We start from the raw sequence: 17361 nt of genomic DNA, 5'->3' as shown, positions 1-17361 counted from the left end.
AGGTCTGTGCATGCTCCTCAGCGCTGTGCCTGCCCTCAGCTGGGCACATTCTCTGAAACAAGCACTGCTAGTGTCCAATTTGTGATGGGAAACGTGGGTTTTGGGGGGTGATGTAATCCCTGAACTTAGCTTTCATTTGACAAAATCACTTTTATTGTCTGCATTCCATTGTATTATTGCATGCAGAACAAGTGCAGTCAGTGTTGTCCTGGAGCACAGCTCATAGGGGACTGAAAAGGGGATAGAAGTGCAGGCTGGAAAAGAGGGGTTCTGAGTTTGGGCTCAAGCTCCCACTCAGAGTTTTAGTGGCTGGAGCTACTCCTGGCAGCCCTGGGACTGGAATCAAAGAAACACCTGGGAAAGCAGGAATGAGTGCTTATGACCCCTGTGACTCAGAACCATTCAAATGGCAGGCAGTGCACTGAGCAATTCCTGAGTGCAATCCCTGGTCTGTCCTCATTTCCCATAAAGCAGCTGTAGTTTGTCATGGGTATTTTCAGGCTCTAGGGAAGCAAGTTGCTTCAACCAGGCACCACATCCAGCTGCTCAGACTTCAGGAAAACCACTCAGCAGACTTCAAGAGAGATTAATCAAATGGCCTGGCTTTAAAAACCTTACCCAGAGCAGGTGAATCACTGCCAGGTCTCGCATGTCAGTGCAGAAACATCCTTCCCCAGACCTGGGAGACACAGCCTGTGCCTCTTTAAATCTGCGCTGCGTGCTGCAGTGCTCTGCATTGTTGCCATGGCAGAAATCTCCCCATAGTAATAACCTCTTTCAGAGAAGGTTAAAAAGAGACAGTGCACATGCTCAGAAATGCTGCACTTGTTCTCTTAGCAGTTTGCAGCGGCCATTTCAAAGAAACCATCACAAAGACAAGAGAAAGATCAGGTACTGATATTTTTTCCTTTGTTAGAGGGGGTGACATTTCTCTTTCATAGAAGTCCATGCACAGATCTGTCTTTGTTCCCAGTTGCATTGCAGAGAGAGACCACCCTTGAAGCCTGTCATGATTATTCCTTGCAAATTCCCATGCAATAACTAAGAGGCAGGAGTTTGGTGTGATTTAAGATGATTGCTGCACTAGAGAAGCTGTTGTTTCGCAGTGGAGCTCACATACAAAGCTGAGCTGACTCTGGGGTGGGTTATGGGTAAGGTACCCAAAATAAGTTTAACAGTGTGTCTGTTTTGTTTTGTTGAACCTTTGTAGTACTCGTAGCCAACTATGAGAATAGCCTCTGCTCCTACTGACCAGGAGGCTTCTCCATCAGGTACTTCCAAAAGAGGCTGGTGGTGTCCTAATTTACTATTACTTGGAGACACTCTGCTGCATCCTATTGCAAAGACTGGTATTTTTGATTGTACTTGTTTTGATTGCAGATCACCATTAATTAAAACAAAAAAACCCCAAGCCGCTTGTGGTGATTTTAATCCCTTTATTTTAGGAATTGTAGAGATAAGAAAAAGGATCCCATCAAATCTAAATAGTGGGTAGGACAGGAAACCCAATATGAAGGTATAGAAATTACATTACCCTCTCTTTTTCTTGCCAATGAGCTCAAGTGACTCTACTTGTACATGTTTGTCTCTTGCTTCTGAACCATTCCCTCCTCTTGTGTTTAGGTTGAGGTGCACAGGAAGGAGATGTGTATAATGCTGCTCCTTCCCTGGGCAAATTGCTGGTTTGCACATGCTGAAGTGTTCGTGCAGAATTTGCAGCTTCACTTTAGCTGTGTCTGAAAAGGTGGATTGCACATAGCGAAGAGCAGTCTTGTTCTGTTCTGTGTTTGTGGCAAAATGGGGAAAACACTTCCCTCTCCTACCTCCCTGTACTGCCTTTCTAAATGTGAAATACAATCTGTTCTGGGGAGTGCTGTACTCTTCAGTACATGCAGATCTAATGCTCTTATGCAACGTCTTTTGCTCAGTAAGCACCAACTTGAAAATCAGAAAGATCAGAATGTAGTCCTGCTTTCCCACAGTTAGCTGAATGGATTTTTTATGTGGATTTTATTGTATTGTCATAATTCAGCCGTATTTAAATCTTTCTTTCTTCCATTTTGATGTACAGGAATGAAAGGTAAACTTGGCTGAGCTAAGGACCTCCCTAGCAGAATCCTTGAGGCTTGGATTGAGATCTCTAACAAGCAGTTGCAACTTGAACCAGTCTCTTTCACTCTGAACAGTTTACCTGTTGGGTCAAGAAAATGCTTAATTTGAAACTTATTAAAAAAACTTGCCTCTGTGTGAAGGGAAACTGTTGCTGGACCAGGTTGTACTAACCTCGGGACATGGTGTGGCCTGGCTGTGGTGTTCAGGAACAAATGGATGGCTGCAAATGATGGCTTGAAGCCCAGATTAGGAGGGGAAGCAGAAGGTCAAAGAGTTTTGATGCATTTACTATTGGAAATTCTACCTGTGAATTTGCGAAGGTTTAACAAAATTATTTTCCTTCAAATACTTTCATAAAGGAGTTTTTATAATTAGCATGCTGTGTAATGCTAGTGGTTACCTCTAGTTATTATACTTGTGAAAAGGTGATTCAGTAAAGCAAGCAGAGGCCAAAGACCTTGTTTCCAGATTCTGTTTCAGCCAGCTCTGTAATCCCTGCAGTTTTGATCTCAAAGTCTAACAGTGAACCAGCTCTCCAGCTTCATGTCTGTCACCGTGTATTTAGAAAAAGTCACAGATCAGGCAAAGCTGCTGGCATCCTGGCTTTCAAATGAAACCAAGGACACTCTAGGGACTTCTTATCTTGTGTAGGGATGTTCTCTCCCAGTGGAGTTTTATGTACCCTCTGGAAAGGTACAGAGAACTTTTCTCCATGCTCTGGTATTTTGTTTTCTTTCAGAGGAAGACTGACAATGCTTTAGCCATCATGAAGATTAACTTCTTTGTAACAAAACCCTTGTGTACCTGTAGTGTTCCTGACTAACTTGTTTCTGTCTCTTGACTAGCAGAGAAGCACCCATTCCCAAGATGCTGGCACCCTGCCTTCTGAGAAGAGCCATCCTTACAGTTCCTTTAGTTTTCGTGGTTGCACTACTTGTCACGGAGCCTGTTAGAGCTGACCAAGAAGCAGGGACAGCCATTCCAGCTGAAAGTATGTACCACCCTGCAGTCCTCTCCTACAGCCCCCTGCAGTTCTCATGTTGCAGGACTCTGAAGTTTGCCCAAATAATTCAAACTATTTTGGATATGTCTGGTCTACATTGTTTTAAAACCGCAATGTGATAACCTACCAGTGCTGTTTTGCTCCTGCATCCAAAGCTCTTCACTCTCTTATCCTTGTCTCCTGCCTGTTCCTGTCTTGCTTGTAGCTGAAATCTGCCACTGTTCTGCACCTTTTCTTTTGTCCATCGTATTAGCTCTTTCTTTGCCAGCAATCATCGTGTTTGCTTTTCAGAGGCATTACTGAAACTTGTCCTTTTTCAACTGATATTGACTGTTCTTTATATTTTGTTCTTGAGAATGTTTGCTGTTTTAAGGTAATTAGTTTTTATTTTAAAAATTCACAGTGAAGATGCCAAGAAAGCATTTTGTCAACCACTAGTCTTGAGGGCTTCAACCACCTAATTCTCCTTTGCTGATCTGTGTTGAGTTTATTTTAGTTTATAAACATGACAGGTCCTTGCACCAAGTTGTTGATGTGAAAAACTGCTGTCCTCTCCTGTTGTCCAGTGTAAATATAGTAACACTGAAGTTCAGTGATGGTACAACAACGATGGAGCAGGTCTTTAATACTGTTTAATGAGGGGGTTTTATCTGTATTTTTTCTTAGCCAGTTAAAGAATTTGGCAGGCTCCCTTTCTTCAGCAGGCAGAATTCCTGGTTGCTGGTTAGCACTCAGATCGTGAGCTGGAAGCTCAGTCTCCAGCATGTCAGAGGCATGTACAGTCCAACATAACGTGTTTGCAAAATGGGCTTACAGACAAGCCACAGACACAGCAGGATTTTCCAGCATTAGTCTAGATTCCATCCTTTCATTCACACTGGACCCCAAAGAGCAAACTAAACCTGGGCTCAGAATTTCTCACTTGTGCAGTATTTCTGGTGAAGTTGTCAGCCAGGCACAGGCACCAAGAGGCAAAATTGAGAGCAGATGTAGGGCCTGATGAGTTAAAGATGTTTTGTCCTGTCTGTATTTGTTCCATTTCAGTTCAGCTGTCTGTTAGGGCACAGATCTGTGTTACATGGTGATCAAGGCAAAGCAAGCCTTGTGGCCTTCAGTCTGAGTGTCTCGATCTGGGAACACACTCTTAAACACTCCAATAAATCCAGATTGCAGCAGTTCTGCTTATCAGCTATGCCTGCTAATAACAGGGCATTTGTTTGGGCAAGGCTGTATCATGTTCAAAGTCAGAGGCTGAAGTGGTCTGTCTTTATGATATTGTAGTCAGTTTTATTCCATTAATTTTCTATTTAGAGATCACATCTCCTAATCACATTAGATTAGGAGACAAGATTTTTCTAGGGAACAGGTTCATGTTTTCAGACATAACTTCTGAAAAATCTGAAGATAAAGTTGAAAATGTGCCCAGGGTTAGTGGAGCAAAATGAAAGGCTCAAGTTAAGGGTTTAATGTTTCCATACAATGAAGTGTGGAAGGAAAAGTGGAACAGCAATATAGCAGGAAGAAAAATATTAATGTAAATTTGAAATAATTCTTTTTGTAATTGAGACTGGGTGGACCATCATAATGAACCAGTCACAATTACCTGGGTTGCTGAGGATTACCTACATCAATACTCACTTTGTGGACTCTTTTCTGTAGCTCTTTCTGATACTCAAAATCACTGTTGAATCCTTCTAGTTAATTCTTCATGCCGAACAGTCATGATTCTCTCCTAAATGCTCTCATAGGCCGCCCCTGTGTTGATTGCCATGCCTTCGAGTTCATGCAGAGAGCTCTGCAGGATTTAAAGAAGACGGCGTATAATCTAGACACAAGGGTAAGGAAACATTAAATGTTTTCTTTTTCTTTTTTTTTTTTTTCCCCAATGTAAGAGAAAATTCTGTGGATGAAGGTAGGTAAGGTGGATGGGTTTTACACACCCAGTGAACTGTACTGTCCTGTGTTCTAAGGTGAGGCTGGTTAATTACATTTCACCTCTCCATGCAATAATATGTGGAATTCTTCTGCTTTGGGGTATCAGGGACAATAGGAAGTATAGAAAAGTGTGAACTGATTGTCCTTCTCTTGCCAAATTATAGCCATTAGTGCTGCTCTTCTCACTCCAAATGCTGAGCCCACAACTTCATTTTTATGTCAGGGGGAGTAAGGTGAGAGTATCATTTATTTTTATTACCCAAAAGGAAAGAGCCAGCTCAAACAATAAGCTTACTAAAATAAAATATTACTCTGCACATGCTTTTATCCTGGGGGAGAAGCTAAGGGAGAAAATATCATCTATAGAGAATTTTTACATTTCTCTGATTTCATAATGATGAAAAATGCCACAAAGTAGAACAGCATGGGGATGAAACTTGTTTGGCTTGCAGTCCGTGTGCAGAATCTGCCAGGGTTGGTACCTTCCTTCTGTGGGGGATGTTGAATCTGCCTCTTGCTGCTGCAACCTGCAATCTGTGCCTACCTGTGTCCCAGCTGCTGTCAGATGGTGGTGTCCCAGGAGGGTGGCTTTGTCCCCACCTCCTGTGTACCCTTTAGCTGAAGTGCTATAGATACACTCCTGCACAGATTGTTCAACAGAAGGCACTGAAGCTTCTCTGTTTTTCTATGGTCAAGATTATTCACAGCTCAAAGCCTGTGAACTATTGCCTTTGAGGAATGGTTTGAGGTTACTTCAAGCGGGGTCCTTGATGTTTACGTGAAAATACAAGTGCATGAATGAAGATGCTTTGAATTGTGACATACTACAAAAAAATAAACAAACATTCCAGCAGAACCAGATTGGTATGTAGCACATTTACAGCTAAACAAAATCTGTTCAATAATTACAGGTCAAATATATTTTGGGCTTCATGAAGAAATCTCGCTAATGAATCTGCTGAGCACTTTATACAGCCCAAACAAGATGTTCAGATTGTGCTGTAAAGTGGTTCTAGCACACCTCTTTCTTCTACAAACCTTTGAACTTTTCATCAGAATTTCTGCACCTTGATTCAAAATCTCTTTAACTTTTCTCTGGGTGTCTGGCTATGGCAGTGACCTTTATGAAACCGTCAGTTTGCAGACCAAGAGAAAAAACTTTATGAAACTCAGATATCTGATGCAGAAGTAGCAGTAAGAACCCCAAAGATAGCAAATGTGTTTTAATACTTTTTAAAAAAGAAAAATAAAAGACAGCCAAAGAGATAAAATGAGGATGGAAAAAAGTCAGTTGAGATGAATATACTATTGTTGGCTTTCACACTTGTAGATTTGATAGCAAGACTGAAAATGTGATATATTCCCATGAAAACAAACCTGTCACTTCCTTATCACTTTAAAATCTAAATAATTGAATTCATATTGAAATACTTCCGTTCTCCACGACTGGAACAGGCCTATTCCAGTCATTAAGCGAGGAATTCTGCCTACATCCTCAAAAGACATGGAAATATGTAATAGTTGAGGGCTTCTTGGAACTGTCTTCTAGGATATTTTAATTTTTACTTTTATTGTTCAGCTGTGGCACAATTTAATGCAAACTGAGGGGTTTAGGACCACTGCTTTCAGCCACATATATATTTCACATTTGACTATTTTAGTCTGTTTTGCTGCTTTGTGGGGCAAATATTCCTGTCCCTGAAAATACAATTCCCTTTTTTAATATTCCCACTGGAGACATTAATTTCCTTGAAAAACTCTCCTTTGTTTGCAGTTTCAGGCAAGATTGTTAGATGATGACTAAGCAGCTCCTAACTGTGTTGGAGGGGGAGGGATTCCCAGAAGCTTAGAGAGGAAATTCTCATATAATTCCTCCTGCACATCTTACCCTGCAGTTCTGTACAGGGGAAGCCTGTATATCATTTTATTGCGCAAGAATATTGCTCAAGAGCTTTCACACTTCATTTGGCTCTGGATTGATCTACATGTTGTCTCAAAGCAAACTGACTCTTGCGTAGGTCACAGACCCTTTTATGAAGGCTATAGACTGGATCTCCTTCCTTTTCCAACTGTGTTTGTAGCCTACACTGGTGTGATGATCCCTCACTAATTGTCAGGCTGGCTACATGAGAAGGGTCACAGACCACTTCTGATGGGCTGATTTCTACACCTATCAGATTGTTTACCCTCTCTGTACTGTTTTTAGTTGCTGCTGGCTCTCAGAGCAGGCTGGAGTAGTTTTTCTGGCAGTGAGAGCTAACCCTGGGCAGTATTTTCTGGGGATATCTGCGGTTCATCAGTCAGCCAAAGTGCCATATGTGGTCATAAACTGGGGAGAGGGGTCTTGTGCTGCTGGGAGGGAGCTGCTCCCACCACAACCACTGAGCCAGTTCACAGCCAGCTCCCTGGGGCATCTAAAAGCCCCTCAAGACAGAGCCCAGCAGGGAGTCAACTATAAAACAAATCTTGGAAAAGAAATCCAGTCTGCTGTTCAGTCCACAGTTCAGTCCACAGTTCACTCTAAGTCTGCACTTGTTTTCAGAACTCCAGCCCATTTTTCAGAGTTAACCAGTGGACATTGCATTACAACTTTAAAGAGATCAGTAACTGCATTTTTAGCTGGAACTTAACATCTTTTTTTGTAAGTTCAAAATCTCTTTTTTCTTTTCATGGTTTTTGTTTGGGTTTGTAGTTTTGGGGGTTTTTTCCCCCTAGTTTTGGTTGGTTAGGTGTTGCTGGTTTTGGTTTGGTTTTCTTTTTTTAAAAACAGGTTTTAACCTACCAGGCAGTAATAACAAATCTATGTGAAAATAGTTTTGCAATCATGCTCAAAGAACAGTCAGCAAAGCTCTATTTACTGGCATTCATTTTGTTTTTTATTGCTTTATAAACTGTCAGTGGTTATCTAGAATGTTTAAAGCACAGTAAGCTAGATGTGTCCCTGAAAATAAAGAGAAAGGCTTGAAAATGTTATTAAAGACATATAAGATGGTAAGCAGCCTTGGGGCTCAGATCTAAAGATGTTGGCATGCTGTCAACCTCCCTTATTCAAACCATTGCAAATGATGTCAGTGAGGTGGTGAGAAGGTGGTGATTGAGTGGCCTTTCAGTGATTAACTAAGCCTTGTCAGATCTTTTCAGTTTTGCAGAGCTGCTGAAACAATCAAAAGTGATACCTGATTTAATATAAAACCACAGGGCTATGGTTTTTCTTGAGATTTATCATCTGGGGAAAAAAAGCCTGAGCAGCAGATGGCTTTTCCTGCACTAAGAAGGCAAGTGGAGAGCAGGGTGCTTCAGCCCAGCTCTGCCTTAAGTGCCTTTAGCTGATGTGGGTCACTGGATAAGACAACTTTTAAAACACAGCCTTTAATCCCACGGCAACTCCATCTCATACAAAAATCACAAGTCAGGCAGATTAAGGATGGGTTTGATTGGCATTTAGAGCTGGTAGTCTTCAGAATGCCTTTTTTTATGTGTAGCTGGTTGCACCAGTAGGGATTAATTTGGTGGCTGGATTCCCCACAGCTACTGTGTCCCATGAATAGGGGGGAGTTCTCTCCTGGATCAGGCTGATTTTCAGGTACAGTTTCAGCTCATGATAGACAAATTGAGATGAAGATATGATGTTGATGTCAAACATCTCTGCTGCATCAAGCATCTACTGAAGCAAGAAGTGTTCCAGACAGCCAGGAAAATCCAAGTGTGTGTGTGTGTGTGTGTGTGCTAGAGAGGAAGGATTCCTGAATTTCCTTATGTAGCCCTGCGGTCCCCTCCCTGGTCCTCAACCCTTTCTCACACAGGTAGGCTGGGAGGAATGGCTTGGGAAGGCTGACCTGGAACAGAGACTAGGCAGAGCTAAGAGAATAAAGTAGATATTTATTAAAAGGCATTAAAGGATACACCTTGGGCAGTGCAAGAGCCTAGCCAGGGCTACACTCAGGCTGGACCCAAAATGGTCACAAAATGGATGACCAGTCATGAGGTTTTACACTTTTATAAGTTTTGGCCCATTTCCATATTGGGGTTTAATTGTCCAACTACATTTTCAGATTATGAAGTCCCATCCTTCTTGTTTTCTCTCTTCAGTCCACTGTTGTTTATGCTTTTGGTCCTGAAAACTTTTACCCATTGTCCTTGGTCTCCAGCAGGAAAGGATTTGTTTTGTCTACCTGTGAAGAGACCTGACTGACACTTAATATGAGGCTCAGAACTACACCCCTCAGCAGCACAGAATCTGAAAAGCATGAAAGCTTAACCTAAGGCATCAAAAGGGTGCAGGCCTTTCTGATCATGCCCAGCTCCAGCTCTCAGAAGTTCCCAATCCACCCTCATTGCTTCAGAAACAGGGATCTGTGGGCAACAGAGATCTCCTGATACTGATGAAGCTCTGTTCAACCCAGAGACCTCTGCTTTCACCAGCTTGGGACCCTTTTCCTTAGAGAAGCCAGAATCCCATCACGTGTTTGAATTGTGATGGCTCCATGCCAGCTCAGCACCTGTCATCTGTTTTAGGCTCCAAAGCATACATTCAGTAACTACTGAATTTTCATATTAGTGAAACAGGTAAAGTTAAAGAAGTGAATTGCTTCGCTGAAAGTGGGTTCAGGCTGTAATAGTCTAAATTTAAATTCTGAGTCTGTTTTTAAGTAAAATAAAATTTCTGACATGATTTGGGAGGGGTGGGGGGTTAAGCCTCTAATGAACTTCTGAGCTTATGCTCCAGTTTGTGCTGTTGAAATAAGATGGTAAGAAAAATAACTTTCTCCATGTCACAGGAGGTAAGTAGTGCTATGTTGGTTTGCCAATTAATCCCACAAAAGCGAAATCATTTTGCAGAGCAGTAAACAGTAATTCTGATTTTTACCCCAAAATTCACCTCATACTACTAGTTCCAAATTGTGGAATAAAAAAAAAATAGATTTTTCTTTGGGAGTTAATTAGTTTTACAATGCTGACACTTTTTTTTTTTTTTTTAATGATGTTGTTCCTCCCTCTTATAGACAGAAACTCTGCTTCTTCAGGTGGAAAAGAGAAATCTGTGTGACTGTGTAGCTGCCAATCTACTGAACTGAATCCTGGAGACACCTGAGGAGAGTCACCGGTCCTGCGGTTTTTAAAATGCAGCTGTATAAAATACAGCTTTATGGAGTTCATGTTGCAAGCATGTATGCCCCAATGTACTGATGAGATTGGGAGCCTGTGTCTGATGTATTTGTCTGTTCTGTATCTTTTTTAAAAAGTACCCTCTTTTCCCATCTGCTGGATTGCCAGTAAAAGCTCAATTCAGTAAATCTGTTTCTTGATAAAGGATGGGGGAGAAAATGTACCTGCTTTGATTTTAAAATCAGAATTTGCCAAGTGTAACCCCCAGGATAATTTTGGAGAACAGTGCCCTAGAGATATGTACAGCTGTTTTTTGTCTCTAATATGAACATATGTCTGTGGCAACTTACCCAGTTGCATTGAGACATGACATTGTGGTCTCTGTAGGCTTTGCCAGTGTATTAAAGATGATGAAGTCCTTTCTGTTTGTTGTCTGTGCTGTGACCATCTTCAGGCATGTTGTAGTTCTGTCAGCTGTAATGGGGTGTGTGTCATGAGGAGTTACACATCTGCTGTTGTTGGACCAAAGCAGCTTATGTCTCAGTGCTGAATTTTCTGTTATCTTGCAGAAGAGTATTATTTTCTTTAACCAAAATGTTCTAAATCAAAATGTTTGGTTTCTTCCCCTCCTTCCCTGGGCACCCCATTCTTAACCTAGTGAATTTCTGAGTAGCTTTATTTCAGCAGGTCAAATGGATAGAGTAAAAAGGAGAATCAGAGTAGGACTAGGCAGCCAGTTCCTGCTGTACCAAATGCTGCCGCCAGCAGCTGCTCAACATCACACTGTAGGACAGCTCCGTGCAGTGCCAAGAAGTTTCTTTGTGAGACTGTGCCTTATTTTGCTTCAAGTGAACCACAGTGATTAGGTCACACATATTTGGTCCATCCTGTGATGGACCAAACTCCAAATGCTTTGGTTTTCCCTCACAGTTGCCTTTGAAAACTGTTCCTTTTGTTTCAGGCATGAAGAAAGACCTTTGTACCTGAAAGCTGAGATGGTTTCATCCTCACCTCTCCCCCTTTATTGTAAGATACGTGTCCACTCACAAGTCCGAAATAGGCTGAGCACTTTGAGTAGGTGCTTGGAGCTTGACTGCTGTGATTTAGAGCTGTCTCAAATGATTCCAACATTGAGACCTGCCTTGGGAAGTGGATGGGACATCTGAAGGTAAAAATCTCTTCAGCTGAATTTGGAATAAAGTTCCTGCCTGTGGCCTTGCTTCTGTAAATAAATTGGTGTGACTTTGCTGGAAGTGGATGAGAGAGGAAACACAACTACTGCTCTGCCACTGCAGTTGTAGGTATGGTAACAACAGCTGGGGAGCAGGGGAACACCATAGGGAGCCTGAGTGGCTTCCCAAACCTGTCCAGAGCTGGGAAAACCAATCCCTGTAAACTGAGAAATGCAGCATGCCCGTCTGTGTGTGACCAGGACACAGGCCAGCATCTAGCCCAGCGTGAATGGGAGAGAGGGTTCTGATGTTATTTTTCCAAATTCCCTCAAGGAGCAGCTGTGCTGTGTGTTTCTCACTAAGTCCATTCACACAGCATGGGAGCACTGGCACTGCTCATTTTGGGCTGCTTGGCAAAGTCAGTCAGTGCAAGCCTCACCTGCAGCTCCCCTCCAAGAGAGTGGCAAGGGGCAGCAGTCCTTATCCATGGCAGAGCACTCTCAGGATTTCTGGGAGCAAAGCCTCCTTTGGAGGGCTGCAGCTGGTCCTGGCTGCAGTACAATGCCTTCTCAGAGCTCCTTGGCTTTTGCTGCACTTGGCTTGTCCCCATCTTGTTCTAGCTTGGCTTTGTTCCCCTGTTTGCTCTGAACCTGTTTTCTCTCTCTTCTCCATTTCAACTTCCATTCCCCCTTCCATTCTGGCATTGCCCTCCCTGTAGTCCCAGGGATTTCTCAGTGCACTCCAGGCCCTTCAATCTGGTGACACTGTGGTCACTGCAGGTGTGGGTGGTGGGGGCTGATACTCCTCAGGTCAGCAGCCCCTTTAGTCCAGCTGGAAGCACTGCCAGAGCAATAGGTGATGCACCAATTTACCATGGAGTGAGTGACAAAGGAGTGAGCAACATCAGCATCTCGTTCCCAGGGAAGAGGAATTCACCTGTCCAGGGAAGACATTGTGTGAACAGACCTCTTTTTACCTAAAAATGGACATTCCTATTGCAGAACTTGGAGGAAGTCCCAGAACAGCTCATTTTCAGATGAAAGCTCTGCTCCTGAAGCTGAATTATTCTGTGGACTGTCCCCCAGGCTGGTGTAATCTCACTGGCTTGTTACAGGTGTCCACAGGAACCCAGCTATGTTTGCCAGATGGAAACACCTACAGGTCTTCATGAGTTTTTCCCTTGGTGATTCCACAGACGCTGGCTTGAACAAAAGAAAATCTGACCATTTGGAATTCCTTCAGTCATTTTGCTTCACCTCTGCTTTATGATTCACTTTGTTGGAACTGGGGAAGTGAAACATGGGACAGAATTGGGCTCATGAACCAAGAAAAAAGCAGTCAGGAGGGGTATAGATGGTGAAAGGGGAATAACTTACTCATTCTCTTCCTCAGAATCTCAAAAATTTAAGATTCCTTTCAGTCTGTGGAAGCCCAGTAGGAGGAGGATTTTCCTAGTGGAGATTTTTGCATGCTCTTTAAAAGTCCACCTTACCTATTCTCTTTTCATTCAGTTACTGTTCTGTATTATTGTTTAAAACCATCCAAATGACAGGAGAGCAGCTAATATACCACCAGTTCTGAAAAAGGACTGGCAGGGAGGTGTGGGAATTGCACCCAGCATCTAGAATATCTGTTCTGGGCAAGTGAAAAGAAACTTTTGAAGAATTTGAATATGTAAAATCAGGTTTAGTATGACAGAGTGACAAGACTCAAGACCATTTTCACAGAAAACAAGAATACAGCAGAACCATGTAAAGTGCTGACAAAGGAGCTAGGATAAACAGAAGCAATGTACAGACTGGGAACCTTCAGTCTAGTCAAGAGATGGCTGAAGAGAATGCCAGAAGCTTATGAAACCGTAACTGACCAGAGAATGGCTGTTTGCTGCCCCTTTGCAAACAAGCAGTGGGATGCACTGAACAAAACCTGCTGGAGGCAGGGCCAGAGCAAACATGAGGATGATGCTCTTGACCTGCCATGTGATCCAGGTGTTGGAAATCTGCTGCTGTGCCTTCTTCAAGATGTGTATTTTTTCCTTCTCAAAATCCAAACGTTCCTGTTAAATTCAAACTGTTGTTACACACAAATATAATGGGGTCATCAGAACACCCATGCATCTTTCTCACTGTCCACCTTGTCCTGTTTTATTCCCTGTTCTGCATTACATGGTGCTTCTTGCTTTGTGACTGCACTGAAATCTGTCTGGGGCAGAGGAATTATCATGTCAATTGCACTGTCCGGTGGCCATCACACTTTTAGGTATTCTCAACTTATTAAATAAAAATCACAATGTAAAATATTTTGGCCTGTTTCTCCAGTTTCAAGCATGCTATTCATTTATATGGGTTTGCAGTTTAATCTCCATGTAGATATTCCTTAACCTTCCAACTCCATCTTGCTGCTCCAGCTGTGACTTTGTAGAGTTGGGAAGTGGCAGTGATTATATTTTCAAGACCTCTAAACATCTGAAGTTTAAAAAGTGAATTAAAGTATGAGAAGAAGAGTTCCAGGCATGGATGCCGTGAGAAAGGAAATGCAAATATCTGCAGATATTCTATTTTTACATTGATCTGCCTACACTTTTTCTTCCTCACTGCCAGGGCTGTCATCATTTGATTCCTGCTCTGAACCCTGAACTTTCTGAAAATGTGCTAACACATCAGCTTGTCTTCATTAGCCTTGGGCACCTTTTGCTGTTTAAATCAAAGTAAGTGACACCACACTTTTCTGGTAATTTAAGTGACAAAGCTATAGATTGTTGTCTTTGTCAAGAGAAAATGGGGCAGGACTGGCAACCCTCCCATAATTCTTCATATCTTCACTTATCTTTGAGAGTCCAAATCAGCTGGAAAGATTGCTGACTGGTGATGCAAGTTAGACCCTTCCACAGAATAGGATGCAGATTTCAAGGGAGAACAAAGGTTATTGTTCAATTATTCAATTTCTTGTTTAGATGTGGGGGGATCTGAATATTCTCTGTGTATGCACTAATAGCTGCACTTAATGTTCATGCTCAGGAAAACAGAATGGTAGTGTCAGCTCAAACCTACATCTAATTGTTAGATGTTTTCTAAGAATTGATGCTTTTCTTTTAAAACTTTATTTTTACCCAATTCTTTTATTTTATTCCTAAAGTCCATAAAGTATTTGGCTATGTAAAAGCAACATAGGTAGAAAAAGTTGGCAACACAGAGAGAAAAATGGAGTCCCATCACTGGGATTTTTGTGCAGTTAGAGACCCGTGTGAATTGCTAGAGAAAAACACAACTTCTATTTAGCTTTAAGTGCTAAAAGTGTTTATAACATGACATTTTGATGTGTATAAGGATATTCATCTATGGGAGTTTTCTACAAAATAGAAAGCGTAGGAGCTTTTCTTTATAGGAGAGTTTCATCTTGTCCAAATTAATGGACAGATCTGCTAAGAGAAAGTACCTTTTAATACTAAATCTGCACAAACTTTTGTTAAGTTAATTTAGGCAACCAATGCTGACAAAATCTGTTGTTTTTGTGTGGCTTCTGCAGATGAAACTTAGCATCTTCCTTTGCAAAAATCCCAACAGGCTTTAAAGTCCACAGGTTTAGTGAGGTAGTATCTTTAATCTTTTGACTGCAACCTATAAAGATGACCATGCAGTTTCACCTGGCAACTTCAGTTTAATTGGAGTCTAGGAAGAGACACAAACTTCAGGACAAAGCCCAGAGTTACCAATGTTTGTGATGCTTAAAGTCCAGCCTTTCATGGAGGCCACCTGCAGTGCTAAAACTCGTCTCTTAAAGTTCTGGGCATTGTGGGCTAATTTTTTTTTCCTCGGTTAAAGAGCAGAACTTCTTCCCTGCACTAAATTTGTTACACAAGGCTTCTTGCCTAAGCAGCTCTTGCATTCGCCCTGGACTATATATATACACTGTAACACAGCATCCAGCCTGTGAACCGTGTCTGGTTTCATCCAACAGCATTAAATTTAACTAATGCATTATTTGGGCTTGCACTGAAGCAGGACCTGAACAATGTTTAAGTGCCTTTTGACAGCTGGTATGTTGCACATTTGTTTTATATACAATTTTACACATGGAAGGTTGAACCACATCCTGGAAGTTAATAGCTTTCCTAAACTAGAATGAGATCTCCCCACCTGCCCTTTCTGTAAGCACAGACAGCCTGTGCAGAGAACTGCCTGTGTCTTTAGTCACTCGGGTTTTGGTAGCCATGGAATAACCTGCCCAAATCCCAACACTTAAAATATCTGCCAACAGTTTCTTCCCAAACACATAAATACAAGAAAGGATTTTTACATACAAGTCAAGCAAGTAAATAATGACATGCCTGTGTCTTCCTAGACAGGGATAAGATTGGCAGTAGCAAGGCAAATAGCTCAGCTTTGTCCCCAGTGGCATTCAGAGCACACAAACAGCACACAACCCTTGCCTGTGCTGTAAACTGACCCAATGTCCAGCACAGTGATGCCTGCTGGATTTCCAGCAGTCCAGTGCAAACCTCATAAATAAACTAGGAAAACTGGTGTTTTGCCAGTGGTTCTTACATTTTCTTGGAACCAAAAGTCTGAACTGACCTTCATTTCACAACAGCTTGACTCAGCCCCTCCTGCATAGCTGAAAGCTTTCCAAGCTTTTGAAAGTGTTTAAAGATTCTTGTCACACTTGGCTTAGGTTGATTTCTGGAGAACTGATCAAGCCTGGGTGCTTTCCCACACCTTACACTGTGGTGAAAGAGGCGTCTTGGAGCTGAATTGTTCCTACACTACAGGATCTTAGGGCTAAATTTCTATCATATTCCCTGTTTACAGCCACATCCCTGTTTTGCAGTGTCATGTGGACTTCGTTGGGACAGCTTCAGTGTCTCAAAGCCTTACAGTCTGACCAAGGTTCAGCTTGTGGTCAGAGTCTTGAAGGGTTTTCCAGGAAGCTGTAAGACATGGAACTTGTCAAGCAATGATGCCAAGAACAAATTGGTCATTTCACGAGGGAGATTTTTCCCCTCACCAAACCTCTGACTTAGTGTTTAAAGAAAATCCTGAGCCATCAAGCAAAGGTGAATCATTATCTCATAGCATGAGGGCAAGGTAAGTATAAGGTGATTTTATTTTCAATCCTTCTCAGGCCTGAAATGGCTGTCAGAAAAAAAGACAATAAAATTTATTCTGTTTATGGGCTAAAATGTCAAACAGTGCACCAGCCTCTCACCTCTCAATTCATTGGCAAGATTGTGGTTTACTTGTTTAAAGGCAAATTAAGAAACTGTGGGCCCTGCTGACTGCCCTACAGCCAAATGTCTCTGAATTGCCTTATCAGTGACCCATCCCAGAAGGGGAATGTTCTGACATCAAACTTGCTTAAACTAGAAAAAAAATTTCTTTTGCTAGTCTGAATTTCAGATGCTGCACAAATGCAATGAATTTCTCTCAGGGGTATCTGTGTTTTTGGTGGAATTACAATACAGAGAGCTGGAGTGACTGCCTGGGGAAAAAAATTATTCTTAATCACAGAATTAGGAAAGACAGGAAGGAAAAGGTATCAAGAAGAAATCACTCAGTTCTTCCCTTGTCTTTATGCAGGGCCACTATCCCAATGCCATTCCCAAATGATGTCTAATTTATACCTGCAGACCTAAATATTCCTTTGTCTTCTGCAGAAAATTCATCCCAGTGCCATCCTCATTATTAAGATGTTTTCCAAGGGCTTTGGTTGTGCCTCCTGGATGCCATTTAAACCTGTTGTTATTTGTGCTGCTGTTGGTGTCTCTGACAGTTCCTAGTACTGCAGTGACCAAACCAGACACAGCACTGCAGCTCAGGCCTTGTGCTGAAGGCAGGCTAAGCTCTTGCACTTCTTTTTTGTATGTCCCAGTATAATTGTATTGTTGGGGGAAATGACAGAATATTATAAACCAATTTCAGCTTGTGACTCCCTAGCTTCACCATAGACATGCCACTTCATGGGCTACTCCCCATTCCAAACATGAGCTGTTGATTAATCCTGATGAAGTGTAGCACCTTATTCTCATTTTTATAA

At 42.0% G+C, this 17361-nt stretch overlaps 1 protein-coding gene across 2 annotated transcripts; it reads left to right on the top strand.

The window, feature by feature from the left end:
• The first annotated feature begins 808 nt into the window (after nt 1-808).
• On the top strand, nt 809-13612 carry LOC136290889 (NELL2-interacting cell ontogeny regulator 1-like). 2 transcript variants are annotated; one of them, XM_066185295.1, is made up of 4 exons: nt 809-891; nt 2961-3103; nt 4864-4952; nt 10054-13612. In XM_066185295.1, exons 2-4 carry the CDS (start codon nt 2980-2982, stop codon nt 10123-10125), a joined length of 285 nt encoding a protein of 94 aa, XP_066041392.1. In that variant the 5' UTR covers nt 809-891; nt 2961-2979; the 3' UTR covers nt 10126-13612. The 2 variants fall into 2 exon arrangements, with proteins under 2 accessions (XP_066041392.1, XP_066041393.1); XM_066185296.1 differs by having other exon boundaries at nt 810-891; nt 2958-3103.
• The last annotated feature ends 3749 nt before the right edge of the window (nt 13613-17361 follow it).

The sequence above is a fragment of the Chamaea fasciata genome, unplaced genomic scaffold (assembly GCF_029207755.1).
Source record: "Chamaea fasciata isolate MVZ Bird 193981 ecotype frontalis unplaced genomic scaffold, bChaFas1.0.hap1 SCAF_6, whole genome shotgun sequence".
Taxonomy (NCBI): Eukaryota; Metazoa; Chordata; class Aves; order Passeriformes; family Sylviidae; genus Chamaea; species Chamaea fasciata.
This window is presented reverse-complemented; position numbering and strand designations above follow the sequence as displayed.